This window comes from Arvicanthis niloticus, chromosome 5 (assembly GCF_011762505.2).
Source record: "Arvicanthis niloticus isolate mArvNil1 chromosome 5, mArvNil1.pat.X, whole genome shotgun sequence".
Taxonomy (NCBI): domain Eukaryota; kingdom Metazoa; phylum Chordata; class Mammalia; order Rodentia; family Muridae; genus Arvicanthis; species Arvicanthis niloticus.
This window is the reverse complement of record NC_047662.1, coordinates 42,611,312-42,625,947: the sequence shown is the minus strand read 5'-3', so window position 1 is coordinate 42,625,947 and position 14,636 is coordinate 42,611,312. Positions and strand designations below refer to the sequence as shown.

The window sequence follows — 14,636 nt, the reverse complement described above, 5'->3', positions numbered from 1 at the left end:
TGTGCTGGGGGAAGTGACATCAAATCCTACTCAGGCCTCCAGCCCCTTCCTTCCTCTCCGGGCTCCACAGAATTTGAGAAGGACAGAGACTCCCTTTCGCCCTTCCAAAGAAGATGATCAGGGATAAACTAATCTGGGTCTCCTAGCTTTTCTCTCTCAACCCATGTTGGCCTTGAAGCACTCCGTGGCTTCTTTCATCAGAAGCCACAGTCAGGTTGAGCTCTTCCTGGGCAGCACCACCCTGCACATGCCCTGTCGCTGAGTGTCCAGTAAATAGAGCTGCAGATTGCCACGACCTGCAAAGAGAGAGGAAGGAAGTGGGTGGGTGTGTGACGGAGGCAGTGAGTGAACGGGAAAACATGAATGGATGGATGGTGCTCGTGGAATAGTAAAACCCAAAACAGGTGACAGAGGGTGTGAGTGACCAAATGGTTCCCAGTGGGAGCTCTCCCAGCAACTAGTCTGAAGCCACCATGGCTCAAATGACCTCCACAAGTCTGGGGCTCCCCAGGGATGGGCCTCATGGAGCTACTCCCAGTCCCCCAAAGTCATGGGCTCGCTGTGGTCTTGTTCTTTCAGTTGCACCAACATTCCAGGGAAACAGGAGGAGGCCCAGGGGTAAAGGGGACATTCCCTAAGCATGGCTCCGGCTGGAGGTGGGGATGCCCACAGCTGTGCATGGCCTGGGGTGGGCAGCTCCGACCAGCTGGATGCATGGCCACGCTCAGCTCTGCTTTGCTTGGCTGGAGTCACAGTGCATGAGCCTGGTGGGCAGAGGGGTTGCTATGGTACTTTCTCCTGGCTTGTGGGATTAACTTTCTGTGATTCTGAGCTCAGAAGGTACTGTGAGAACTTGGTAAGCCTTGGTCCTGGCCTCCCCAAGGACCCTCCAGACGGTGGTGAGGGGGTGGAGAATGAGGGACCAGACCCAGACAACCTCTTGGCATCCCTTCACCGTTTGTAGCACTTGGTAATCCTGGTCTAGGCTTGTGGCAAGGTAGATCAATGAGACAGGTCAGAGAGAAGTTGAAAAGGCTCCATAGTGTAAATCCTGGTAGGAGAGAATTTTGACTTGGCCACAGGCATATTTAAAAGAAAGTGTGGCCTAGAGACCCAGCTGTAGCAAGCAAGGGCATTCTGCACTATCTGACTTCTGCCAACTGGCCAACTAACTCTGGGCCCTGCCTTGAGAAAGCACAAATAGTAGGGGCCAGAAGTCAGCAGTTTATGGAGATCTGAGGGAGCCCCTGCACCTGGGCTGACCCCACAGAGCAGAGCTGGGAAGAGGTTTGTAAGGGCAGCAGCATTCCAAAGTGGCAGCACCTGCCTCCAGAGAGAGCCCTTGAACCTGGAGATGGATGTGCAGAGGCATTCAGAAAGCACTCAGGGGATATCCCTGGGGTGAACGTTATACATGTGAGTTTAAGCTTAAAGGTTAGAAGGAAGAAGGAACTATTAAAAATGTGTTTGTGAACGACCTCAGAGCTCCAGGTAAGACCTAGCTGCCTCTAGTTTAGTAATGGATGGAGTCGTGGTCTAGGGGGACAAGGACCTGTGTTTTCTTTGTTCCACTGGCCCTGTCTAATCAGGAAGCCTGCCCTCTGATCCTCCTCCTTCCCATCTGGCTATTGGTTCAGTGCCGCTTCCTGGTCGCCTGGTTGTGGGTGTCTGCTGCCCCAAGGCTTTGCTTTGCTCTGGACCGCTTGCCTGCCTGTCAGCAGAGTTCAGAAGCCTGTATCCCTCCCCAGGGCTGAACGAGTGTCTGCACAATAATGGCGGCTGTTCCCACATCTGCACGGACCTCAAAATCGGCTTTGAGTGCACATGCCCAGCAGGCTTTCAGCTCTTGGACCAGAAGACCTGTGGTGGTGAGCCCTCCCCCATCTACCCAAGCACATGCAGAGCCTCCTGCTAGTTCTGACTTCTGGTCTTTTCCACAGACATTGATGAATGCCAGGACCCAGATGCCTGCAGCCAAATCTGTGTGAATTACAAGGGCTACTTTAAGTGTGAATGCCACCCTGGTTATGAGATGGATACTCTGACCAAGAACTGCAAAGCTGTAGGTATGGACTTCCTAAAGGATAGAGAACAATGCTGGACAGTCTAGAAAACACCAAACAGCCACATGTGTGAGGAGCACACACACACACACACACACACACACACACACACACAGAGAGAGAGAGAGAGAGCAAATGGGTCACACACAGTGCTCAAAGTACAAGTGAACATCACATATGTGATGCGCTGCCTGCTAACACCCACAGGCATGGTTCGAATCATTCATGATAGCCTGCAGTTTACATTAGCACAACACAGTGTACAGGCACAAGCTTGGACCACAGAGCCAGGATAGGCAGCTCACACAAAAACGTGTGCAGCTCTCTATATTGATCCATTTATCCAGCTGATGCAATTATTTAGTTCTTCATATTAAATGCAGTAGCACTGCTAAAGGCACTAAGATTCAGTCAGCAAATGGCACGGTACGCTTGTTTGTCACCGAGACAGATGAAAAAATAAGATAGCTAACCAAAATACAGCACCTGGCAGGTGGCAAGTAAGGGCTGAGGGGAAATAAAGGAGGGAATGGGGATGAGAAAGGCTGAGAGGATGGTGGCTTGTGGTTTTAAACAGAAGAGTCGGGGACGCTCTCACTAAGAAGGTGACATTTGAATGAGAAGCTGAAGGAGATGAGGGGGCAAGCAGGAACAGCATCCCAGGCCGAAGGAACAAAAATCACAAAAGCCCTAGGCAGGGAGTGTGCTCCAATGTTGAAGGAATCACGAGGACACTGGTGTAGTTGGAACAAAGAGACTAGCGGGAGGTGAAGTCAGAGGTGTCTGGAGCATTCCCCCAGAGCCTTCCAGACCGTCCTAAAGATGGACTTGGTTTCTCCTGAGTCTGAGAGAAGTCCTCAAAAGGTTCCAAGTGGAAGGGAAGCACATTGTAATATTTAAGCTCTGCTTGGCTTCATTGCTGAGAACAGACTACAGAGGGCCAGAGAGAAGCCACATTTTACTGGGATCTTCCAGGAGAAAGGCTTGGAGCAGGATGGTTGCTGTGGGAATATTGAGAAGTGAACAGACGTGTGTATATTTTGAAGGCCAACCAACAGGGTTTGCTTGTAAGTTTAATGTGGGGATTCTAGAGAAAAATGAATCAGAAGATTCCAAGGACAAATAACTGGAGGGAAAAAAAGAATAACTGGAGGGAAAAAAAGAATATTTCAGTATACGAGAAAGATGGCGAGAGAGGCAAGTCTAGGAGGAGTTTAGACTTTGCTACAGGTTGAGTATAAGGAAACCGTACGTAGCTTTTCACACGGAGGTATTGAACAGACAGTTCTGGAGTTTCACAAATACTTGATAGAACACATAGATTACAGTAACACAGTAGCTACAATACTTGATATAAAAACCCATAAATCCCAAAATATCCTGCCCACACCATGTTCTAACACACATTCACACATCACATGTAAACCTGTCTTTACTTCCATATGGGACAGGAGTGACATGACCCATATGTAGGCAATGGCAACAACTCTGAATATATATACCAAATCATGTGACTAAGGTATAGTTATTAAAAAAAAACTCAAAGCATAAACACACAGGTCCCTGTTGCTGACACAGTCCTCAATAAAATTCACAAGATGTGCTCTACCCCAGCTGAGAGAGATGAAGTCATGGCTGTAATTTGGGGTGGGGAAAGTTCTGGTTTTAGGTGACTGAGCAGGCCCAGAACCTAGCTTTTTTTTTTTTTTTCCATCTGGTGCTTCCTGTACTGTGAACCCCATTTTCTGGATATTTGTATCACCACTTCCCTCTTACCCCTCTGCCCTGGAAGTTTCTGTCACTATACACAGTATATTTGTGTGAATACTACACAGTCCCTGTTGGTATATGGCTCTGGACTGCGCCCATCCTGTCCCCACTAGCCTGGCACAGACTCATAGAAACGGGACCAGGTGGCTGACAGAAATGTGTACTGGAAAACATGGGAACTATGCCTGAGAATTACCTGAATCATCTCAAAACCACCTGTGGGCGGGGCAGCGCATGGTCCTTAAAGACCTCTGGGATATCTATCGGTCTTCCAAATGGAAGTCAAGAATATCTAGGCCCCATGTGATCTTCTAAATCTAGCACTAGAGTCTAAAAATAAGTTTTGACTATACAAGTTCAGTTATATGCTCTGTCCAGTGCATGCATGTGATTTGTGATGCCACATGTCCTATCTCGGTTGATGGCGGGCTATCTTTCTAGGACCTTTATGCGCTTTAGGTAAGGCCGTTCTTGCAGGATGGCAGGTGGAGGCCCAAGTAGAAAGGGTAGTGATCTCTTGAAAGAAACACACTCTAAGGCAAAGGAAAGACTTGAAAAGGGCCTGGGTCGTGAAACTTGACTGGGAATCCATGATGGGAGAAAGGCTGATGGACTGGACAGGCAGCCAGGTCCGTGCTGCAGAAGGCTTCAGTGCAGGCATGAGGACACGGGGAGTCATGGACTTGGGAGTATGTACCTAACAGAAAGTAGAGCTTCTGCTGTGTGCTGGTACTCATTATTCATCTGCCCTTCTAGCCTGTGAAGTAGGGACCATCCTCCCCACTTCATAGGAAAATGAACCTCTCTCTCACCCAGCAAACGAGGGTTAGAAGCTTGGTCTCCAGGCTCACTGCTTTCTCCATTGACACTGCTTCCTTCCATGGCAGCTGGCAAGAGCCCAACCCTAATCTTCACGAACCGACATGAGGTGCGGAGAATAGACCTGGTGAAGCGGGACTACTCGCGCCTCATCCCCATGCTCAAGAATGTCGTGGCATTGGACGTGGAAGTAGCTACCAATCGAATATACTGGTGCGACCTTTCCTACCGCAAGATCTACAGGTGAGTGTCATGCACGCTGTGGCAAAGCATGAGAGGCTTGAAGGAGGGCAGTTTACAGAGAAGAAGCCTGGCCTCTGCCTCAGGGCAGAGTTGGGCTTGACAAAGGATATTGAATCACAGCTGGAGTAGAAGTCCCAGGACTCATTAACCTGTGGGGAAACAGCCTTGAGTCCACATCCTAGACTATGTCTGACCCCTGGTGGCCTAGCTGTCAATTGCAGGACAGAGGAAATGAGGAAAGGGAGAAACCTCCCTGGGTTCTCCATGGAGAACTACAAATAAGGTCACATACCTGTGTTCTGGACCCTGTGGACTCAACGTGACTAAGATCTGGCCTCTGCCTGGAGGATCCCACCTGGAGGGCCACCTTTTTGCAGTCATGAGTTCTAAGGAAACCTCTGACCCAATTCGACAGTTGGGAAACCTTCCTGGATGGTAGTACCCCAGTCATCACTGGGTGCTCCAGTCACTGGCTATGACTTTAGCGCTTGAGAAACTTCTTGGATACTTGAGAAAGTTCTCTCCCTTATCTGGCTTCCCTGCATATCTGGACCTCCTTGGAGAGTTAATGTTCTTGTTTTGCCCTTGAGATCTACTTGGCAAGCCTGCTGATAACCAGGCATTGGGTAGACACTGAGTCACTGTAGAAGGAAAGATGGATGAGGTGCGTGGGTGGATGAGAAGACAGAAGCGAACTGCCAAGTGTGATTCGCTGACATCTGGATTCCTACCTACCCATAGCACACACACACACAGAGTTCATGCCTACACACACAGAAGCAGCTAGAGTCTGTCCGGCAAGTGTGACTGGGAAGCAGGATGTGGTGAGAGCCTGGGTATGGTGCTAGATGAGGCATTAACTGAATTAACTCAGAAACCACAGCTGTGCTCCTCTTTGAGATGGGACACATGGGAGATCAGGTATCGGGAGCTGGGCAGTCTGTGGTTGAGGGACAGGAATGGAGACTCGCAGTTTGCTATGCATTGAGTAAAGGTGCCCCCCCGAGAATTTTGGATGGCAGTGGGCAGTACGGAAGTATTAAGATGGAGAGAGCACCGAGGGGGCGGGGATGGCAACCTGACGCCTCCTGTGTGCTTGTGTAGTCAGCTTGCTCTGCACTGCACAGCCTTCTGCAGTCTCTTCACCTCACCTCTGCATGTCATAACCTCCCCTTTCCCTCCCTTCCCTTCCTTTTGAGACCGTCCATTCCTCAGCTGCCACAGTGATCTAACGTTCCCAGCTATATCCCTGGACTCACTTGGTCACCTGTCCCACCCTTGCCCCAGGTTACAACCCAGTTCCTTAGCAGTGTACCCAGAGCTATCAGGATGCAGTTCTTGCCTAAACTTATCTCCAGGTTTGCATCCCATAATCCAGCTCTGCCACACCAAACACTGCATCCTTTCTGAACGTGTGCACTTCTACGCTTGTGTATACTGGTCTCTGTGTGTGTTTGGTTTCATCTTTGTGCCCCTGGTGATCTAGTCCTTCAAGACTCAACCACAAAGGCTTCTCCCACTCTGCAGGACGGTGCAGTCTCCATTTCCCTGCTGCCGTAGCTTCCGCACTGCATTGTGCCTGCCTGCAAGCTTCTTCCCCCACTAACTGACCTCCTTCAGGCCAGAAACTAGCTGATTCAGCCCGTGTCCCTACCCTGGTGGCTCAAGGAATGTGTTGAGTGGAGATTAGTCAAGTTCCTCTAGAACCCACTGCCATGGCCCAGAGAGAAGACAAAGAGGGGAGGGTTGCAGAGGCAGCTCCACATGGGCCCATGGGTGGAGCATCTGCCCATGGCCAGCCCTGCTTTCTCCTAAGCGCCCACATGGACAAGGCCAGTATCCCGGACGAGCAGGTGGTCCTCATTGATGAGCAGCTGCATTCTCCAGAGGGCCTGGCGGTGGACTGGGTCCATAAGCACATCTACTGGACAGACTCAGGCAATAAGACCATCTCAGTGGCCACAACCGATGGACGCCGCCGCTGTACTCTCTTCAGCCGTGAACTCAGCGAGCCCCGAGCCATTGCCGTGGACCCCCTGAGAGGGTGAGTAACCCCACACAAACCTTCCATTCCAAAGGTGCTCAGTTCTCGTGTGTCTGTTACGGAGCTGTCAAAGGTTCTAGAAGCCTGTCGGCCAGTCAGACACAGGGAAAAAAGTCCAAACAACCCACATGCTATTTGTCCTCAGGCAAGGTATTGGGCATTAGTCACCAGAGATCACCCTGGACTCTTGGCTCACTCACTGTAAAGCTGGAATGGCATGTCTTGGAATGCTATGGGACTAGAGGTCCCTGGTAGCTTCAGAGGTAGAGGCTTTTCTTCAGGCTTCTATCCATAGGTATCTGGGCAGCTGCTTAACCATTTTTGGGGACAGAGAACTCATTACTGTTTTTCATGGCCCTTATTTCATTGTGGAATACCTCCCATTACATAGTGGAGTTTTCCCTCCCTCCCAAACAATCCCAAGTCTGTCTCCCTACAACTTTCCCCAGTGGGAATTACATAAGCCATTCACTCAGTGCAACCAGTAAGATTCGAGGACTCGGGTCCCTGGAAGCTGCTCTGATCCTAGCTCCTCTCACCTTTCCCCACCCCTGCCTGACCCTTGTTGCCCGGTATGTGGACCCCTGTAACCTAGGCTACTTTACTCTGGCCACATCTGGGTGGGACTGAGGAAATGTTCCTTAGTGGAAATGTTCCTTCTTTCTCATGAAAGGGTGAGTTAGCAACAGTGAGCTGCCATGATCTCTAGTGGAAACGAGGGTCTAGGAGCAGGGACCTGGGTTAAGATGGTCTTCTACTTTCATCTCTGTAAATCAGGAGAGGTGTGTAAGGCTCCAGGATTCTGGTGCGAGCAGCCACAGCGACAGCCGAGCTCACAGGCCATTCAGCTGACACTGAGTAGATTATGGGCAAGTTGAGCTTCCCCCAGGCTCGCACGAGCTGAAGGGTAAAATGCCTGTTCTAAGATTTGATAGTTCCTGCCAGGCAGTGGTGTCGCATGCCTTTAATCCCAGCACTTGGGAGGCAGAGGCAGGTGGATTTCTGAGTTCGAGGCCAGCCTGGTCTACAGAGTGAGTTCCAGGACAGCCAGGGCTACACAGAGAAACCCTGTCTCAAAAAACCAAAAAAAAAAAAAAAAAAAAAAAAAAAAAAAAAAAAAAAAAAAAAGATTTGATAGTTCCAAAGGAGTTCAGAGGTTTGCCCATTAAATATAATCCCCAACTATTCAGTGGACCACTGAGCCTTTGTGACTCAGATACTCCATCTATTCCAAACAAGAAGCTAATTTGGGGTCTTCTGTCTTTCAGGTTCATGTACTGGTCTGACTGGGGCTTCCAGGCAAAGATTGAGAAGGCTGGACTCAACGGTGCAGACCGGCAAACACTGGTTTCAGACAACATTGAATGGCCCAACGGAATCACGCTGGGTGAGCCCTGCCTATCTACATGAGTTGTGAGCCTGCACTAGAACTGATCCTGACAACTGTTTGGAGACCCATGGGTCTTGTGTCAGAGTCCCCTCATGGTGGCCAGTATCTTTGTTCCCTTAGGCTGGGCATGTGGGTAGGGGGGAATGCAGTGGAGTGGAGAGGCAGCTGCAGTAACCTCGGTCTGACCTGACCCCTCCTCCCCAAGACTTGCTGAGCCAGCGTTTGTACTGGGTGGACTCCAAGCTGCACCAGCTATCCAGCATTGACTTCAACGGAGGCAACAGAAAGATGCTGATTTTCTCCACTGACTTCCTGAGTCACCCTTTTTCGGTAGCTGTATTTGAGGTGAGCCCCAGAGGGGTAGGCATGACCCTATTGGGAATCTGAAACCCAGAAAAGGCTTGTTCAAATAGGATGCTTCCAGACTTGTCCAAAGGGAAACAAAAGAACCGGGAAGCCAGCTGACAGGTTTGTGTAGACTCCAAGAGCTGCCTTCACAGAGGCTCAGCCTCCCAGTCTGCCTGGCAGCCTTTTCTGTGCTCCTCAGATACTGTCACATCAGTAAATCACTCAGCACAGATGCTTCCTGTCCACATCCTCAGCTCCTGTGTCTCACATACAGAAGGAGGCAGGGAGAGAGAAATATATATGCGTGTCCTTAGAATCACTTAGTGTAGGGCACACCCTGAGAGATGCTATGCAGTTAGGCTCATTTTTGTTGACCTTTGCCAAATCTTGGGGTCATAGAAGTAAAATAGACACTACCCAAGCCCTCAGGAAGCTCCCAAGAAGGAAAAGAATCAAGAAGCCTGTCTGCTTTGACCTTAACATCCTTTCTTTTTGGGAAATAAGGAAGCCAGAACCTACCAAAATTTCTTACACACAGACTAACCGTGCTGTCGAGGGAAGGCCGAGTAAGAAGGGGTGGTCTGTGTGGGCAATGGCAGTATTGTCTTAGAACAGCGTCATTCAGTATGGCTTGACGTTGTGTGCCAAGTACCTCCTCTAATCTAGCCCCTGCTTCGATCAAGTGTATGTATGTGTACTTGAGCACCTCCCCGCATGTGTAAAGTCTGTGCATGTGCATGAGTTTGCATAAGTGCACCAGAGTAGACGTGTGCGTTCCTGTGTGTGCTCTTTGATGTGTATGTACGTTAAATGGTACTTCAGCATGAGTGTCTTCAGGAGTCTAGGTGGACCTGTGCGGGTGTGTCTGGGTCTGTGGACAAGATGCATGGTTGCACCTGTAATTGTGGATTTGCCTACAGATGTGTGTCTAGTCTTCTATGGACTAACCATATAGACTTGTGTGTTCCTCCCAAAAGGCCCAACAGCAGCTAGCCCTCAGGAACTCACACATTTCTTCTGATCTTAGTCCCAAGCCACAGGAATGGTACCAGTTGTAGACATCCAACCTTGGTTTTCTTTTGGCTCCAGGAAGTAAGCTTAGCTCAGCAGCACAGAATCACCAAGAAATCATCTAAGATAAAGGAAGCTAGGAGACTTTGGTTCATCGACAGAGACAGAATCTTCTGACAACCTATGGGCAGGGTAGATAGCGCTGGGACCAGCTCGTCCTGTCCCTGATTTGGGGCTAGGCCCTAAGCTTGGATGGAGTTTAGATTCTGGGCTTCCGAGTCTTTACATCCGTACTCCACAGGACAAGGTATTCTGGACGGATCTGGAGAACGAGGCCATTTTCAGCGCAAATCGTCTCAACGGCCTGGAAATCTCCATCCTGGCTGAGAACCTCAATAACCCACATGACATTGTAATCTTCCATGAGCTGAAGCAGCCAAAGGGTAAGTAAGCCTTCCCTGGTCCGCACCTGCCTGTGTCCTCTCCTGCCACTTGACAGGCTAAGTTTCTTTCCATTCATCCAGCATCCCCAGGAATACAATAATCCTTCTTTGTTGCAGAACGTGTTGCCATATTTTGTCTCAGTCTACTTCAGCCTCTGTGTGAAGCAAGGCTAGGAATAAATAATCACATAGGCATCCTAGTTTTGCCAACACTATAACAGGTGCTTATTGTATTTCTCATTCAATAACCAAGGAAACTGAAGTTGGAGAGATAAAACACTGTCAGCAGGTAGAAGAACAAAAATATAAACTCGGATTCACCTGATGGCCAAGTTCCTTCTGTTGTGACACAGCAGTGCATGCTCACTTCTTGCACCCATTTTGCAGTACTAGGAAATCATGTGTCTCGAGGCCTTGCAGTTAGCCAGGTGGCTTATGGGAAACGGTCTAATACTCATACTGCAGGGCTGTCGTGACCGACTGTAATGGGTATTGGTTGCCAGGGTAATGGAGACAGCAAAGAGGGCAAGAAGATAATAAGACTGGTGCCTGAATCTAGTTCTAGAGATTTAAAGCAGAAAAGAATGGCAGGTACACAGAGGAGGGAAAAACAAGACAAGCACCGTGGGGGAGGGGTAGTTTTAGTTTGGGAATCAATATAACTCAATTTAAAGTCTGTCTCCAAAATTCCTAGAGTTGTAACATGTACATGTCTTCTCTGAGCGTAGGCTTCTCTGTCAGTTGGGACTGTAACCCCCACCTCTCAGAGCTGTAAGAATGACTACGGGTAACGATAAAGTTCCAAGCACTATGCTGGTAGGTGCCCAAGTAAAAGTAAGGAAAGATTTTTAAGTAAGTCCAGTTGGTGAGATCTCATTATTGGTAGACAAGAGGACCTGGCACAGCCTGTCCATGTCCCAACATGCTCTCTATCTGCTCCTCCCCCTGCCATTAGCTGCAGATGCCTGCGAACTGAGTGCCCAGCCCAATGGCGGCTGTGAATACCTGTGCCTTCCTGCTCCTCAGATCTCCAGCCACTCTCCCAAGTACACGTGTGCCTGTCCTGACACAATGTGGCTGGGCCCAGACATGAAGAGATGCTACCGAGGTTAGTGACAAACATTGCCCTTGACTCCTAGGACACAGTATGTTCCAGGTTTTCCTCCATCTTCCCTGGTTGTCTCTCACGTTTGCACATTTTGTCTTATTTACACTTCCTTGAATGTGTGAGTTCGCGGCACCTTCTAAGGCTTTCCCATCTCCCAGAAAAGTGTAATGTGCATAAGATGTTTTAAATCCAACTTTCAGGAAGTTTCTGGAATCCCTTGAAAACCTCAAGTTACTGGGCCTGAAGAAGGCTCTGTGGCTGAGAGCACTTGTTGCTCTTGCAGAGGACCCTGGTTCAGTTCCCAACACCTATATACTGGCTTTCAGCCATCCTTAACTCCAATTCCAGAAGTTCCAATCCTGATTCCTTCTACTGACCTCTGAGGACACCAGGCAAGCTCGTGGTGCAGAGCACCTATAGATATAAAATAAAGTAAACAAGTCTTTTAAAAGTAACATAAAATCAAGAAGACTTTGAGTAAAGAGTCCTTGATCTCCGCTGACCGTTTCTAGCAGATGCCTGTTCTTAGCTAGACCTAGCATGCTGCATCAGACGCCCTTGAGTGCCCGTGCAACTCATGTGGAATAGCACTGCATCCTCATAAATGGGGTTGGGTTCCCAGTCTCCATGCACAGCCGAGGCCTTTGGGTTGAGCATTAGGTCTCCTTTATAATGTCCAGATTCAATTGTTTAATGTGAAGAATTTAAACCTAATGATGTGACTCTAGATTAGGATAAAATGCTTCTGGGTTTGTATGTCTGCTCCCTCTGGTCTTTTCCAGAGGCCTCTCCCACACTTGTTCCCACAGCACTGTTCCACTGACTCATCTTTATCAGATCAACATGAAGTGCTAGGACTCAGCTGGGGAGACGATCATGACCCATTCAGGGGGATAGGAGAAGTCTCACAAAAGTGATGTCTGAGCTAAGCCCAGAGGATGAGTCCCTACGTGTAACTCAGCAGCAATAATTTAGGCACTAAAGCAGCAAACTGCCCTGTGTACGTAACCTCCCTGGTCTTTCTCCTCTAGCCCCTCAGTCTACCTCAACTACAACCTTAGCCTCTGCCATGACAAGGACAGTACCCGCTACCACAAGAGCCCCTGGGACAACCATCCACGACCCTACCTACCAGAACCACAGCACAGAGACGCCAAGCCACACAGCTGCCGTCCCTCACTCAGTTAACATCCCTAGGGCTCCCAGTACCAGCCCGTCCACCCCGAGCCCTGCAACGAGCAACCACTCCCAGCACTGTAAGGAAGTCGGCTCTGCATTTCTCATAACTTGGGGGATCTCTGTGGAAGCTAGGATGAGGGTTGGGAGTGGCTGGGAAGGGAAATCTTGCCAGAACTATGTAATGTCCACCTCTTAGAAGGAAGCAAGGGAGAGAAGGAGAATGGGCCATCCTGGAATTGAGGAAACGTGTGTGTGTGTGTGTGTGTGTGTGTGTGTGTGTGTGTGTGTGTGTGTGTCCATAAGTTTTGAAGGGCCTGGAGGCAAGCCATCCATTCCATCTCTAAGCCTCCTTTCCCCCTAAAAGGAACAAATAATAAGTATACTCTACTTGCTTCTCAAATGGTCAGGAGAGACAAAGGAACCTGGCAGTGGTGGCACACATCTTCAGTCTCAGCAAATGGGAGACAGAGGCAGGTGGATCTCTCTAAGTTTTAGGCCAGCCTGATCTACATAGAGCATTCCAGGCTAGCCAAGGCAACATCGTTAAGACCCTGCCTCAAGAGAGGGAGCTAGGCAAAAGAGGCATTGTAAATGGAAGTGCCAGCTGCCTGGGTGTGTGTCAGTGTTTCATGTGTTCCTGAGGCGGGGTGTCATCAAGTTTGGAAAGTGATCGAAGCTCCCAGCAGCCTTGATAAACTGGATGTCTGTGAGTAGGATCTGCTTGTGCCTGGTTCCAAACCCTGGGATGAGATAATCAAGCTTAGCATGGCTTAAATCACTGGGAGCAGTAATTGTCTCTGTTGGAACTGCTCTATCTCGTTAGCCAGAAAATACCTTTATAATTGCCAAGGACGTTCATTTTAAAGGACAAACCATTTCTCACAGTTTTTTCCATATATGGCTGGCCAGAAACCAAGCAACCTGGCGACATTCTTCATTCAGATCAGGGCTATTTTGCCAGCAGAAGCTAGATTCTAAGAATAGACGTTTGAGGCAGCCTGGTGTTTGCAGAGGTGGGATTCCATTTCCTCTCATGTGGGGCAGAGCTCTGAGTGAGTCAGTACGTTTTCAAGCACATCAGAGCAAGGGGGCAGCAGTGCTTCCAACTAGCTTGTTTTCTTCCTTGTGTGTGTGTGTGTGTGTGTGTGTGTGTGTGTGTGTGTGTGTGTACATGTTCATATTTGTGTGTGCACGTGTGTGTGTTGGGGGGTGTAATATGTATATGTGTATGGAGAGTGTTCTCAATAGTTCTCCATCTTAATTCTTGAGATGGAATCTCTCACAGAACCTTGAGCTCATTGATTCAGCTAAACTGGCTGGCCAGCAAGCTTCAGGTTTCCTCCTGTCTCTACTTCGTCAGTGTTAGGACTATGAACACATGGTACCATGCCTGGCTGCCATGTACTGGGGAGTAGAATTCAGATCTTTATTCTTAAATGGCAAGCACTTAACAAGTGAGCCATCTCTCCAGCACCCTGCAGTTAGCTAACTTGGTAAGCAGTGCAGCTCTCTGATTAGCCAGAATCTCTTAAAGAAACATGGAGAACTAGATTGAGGAGATGGATTGGGGAATGTTGCCAGTGGCTAGCCATTAGTCTCATGTCTCAGAGAGCTCTCGAGGGATCCCAGGCCTAGTGCTGTACAGATGTCTCAGGGAAGATAGCTGTTAGAGTTAGCGAAGGATACTTACTTAAAATACAGTACATTCTACAATCACTCTTCAGTTTAAGAATGGGCTTTTATGTGCCTTTCACAACAACAACAAAAGTCTTTTCTTTAGAGATGGGGTCTTACTATGTAGCCCAGGCTAATCTAAACTTGAGGTCTTCCATCCTTACCATCCTGAGTGGTGTGTGATACGCATGCACCATCATGCATGGCTAACATACCTTTTTAAATTTAGTCCTTATAATAACTACTACCCCCTCACTACTGTCTTGAATTAGGCAAGGCCAGCTAGACATTATGCTAAATATCTTATATGAATTATCCCATTTAATCCTTAAATCTTACCCTAAGAGGTAGAAAATATTTTAAGATAAAGAAATATAATATATATATATATATATATATATATATATATTATGTATTTAATATTATATTAACTTCCACAGTGTCACACAGGTAATATGTAATAGAGATAGAATCTGAACCGAGGAGTCCTGACCCAGAAGCCTATGCTCCCAGTTACATTCTACTTCATTCTAGTATATATTTG

General features: G+C 48.4%; 1 protein-coding gene across 21 annotated transcripts in view; it reads left to right on the top strand.

The window, feature by feature from the left end:
• The window catches only part of Lrp8 (LDL receptor related protein 8), a 72,140-nt gene that overhangs the window by 46,196 nt on the left and 11,308 nt on the right, over positions 1–14,636 (top strand). For 10 of the 21 annotated variants that reach the window (XM_034502519.2, XM_076934525.1, XM_076934523.1 and 7 more), the window contains 10 exons: positions 580–618; positions 1,749–1,868; positions 1,941–2,066; positions 4,721–4,895; positions 6,712–6,939; positions 8,208–8,326; positions 8,535–8,674; positions 9,990–10,131; positions 11,087–11,239; positions 12,271–12,495. In XM_034502519.2, coding sequence (XP_034358410.1) covers positions 580–618; positions 1,749–1,868; positions 1,941–2,066; positions 4,721–4,895; positions 6,712–6,939; positions 8,208–8,326; positions 8,535–8,674; positions 9,990–10,131; positions 11,087–11,239; positions 12,271–12,495 — 1,467 coding nt within the window. The other 11 variants (XM_034502520.2, XM_034502518.2, XM_034502516.2 and 8 more) reach the window with 3 other exon arrangements.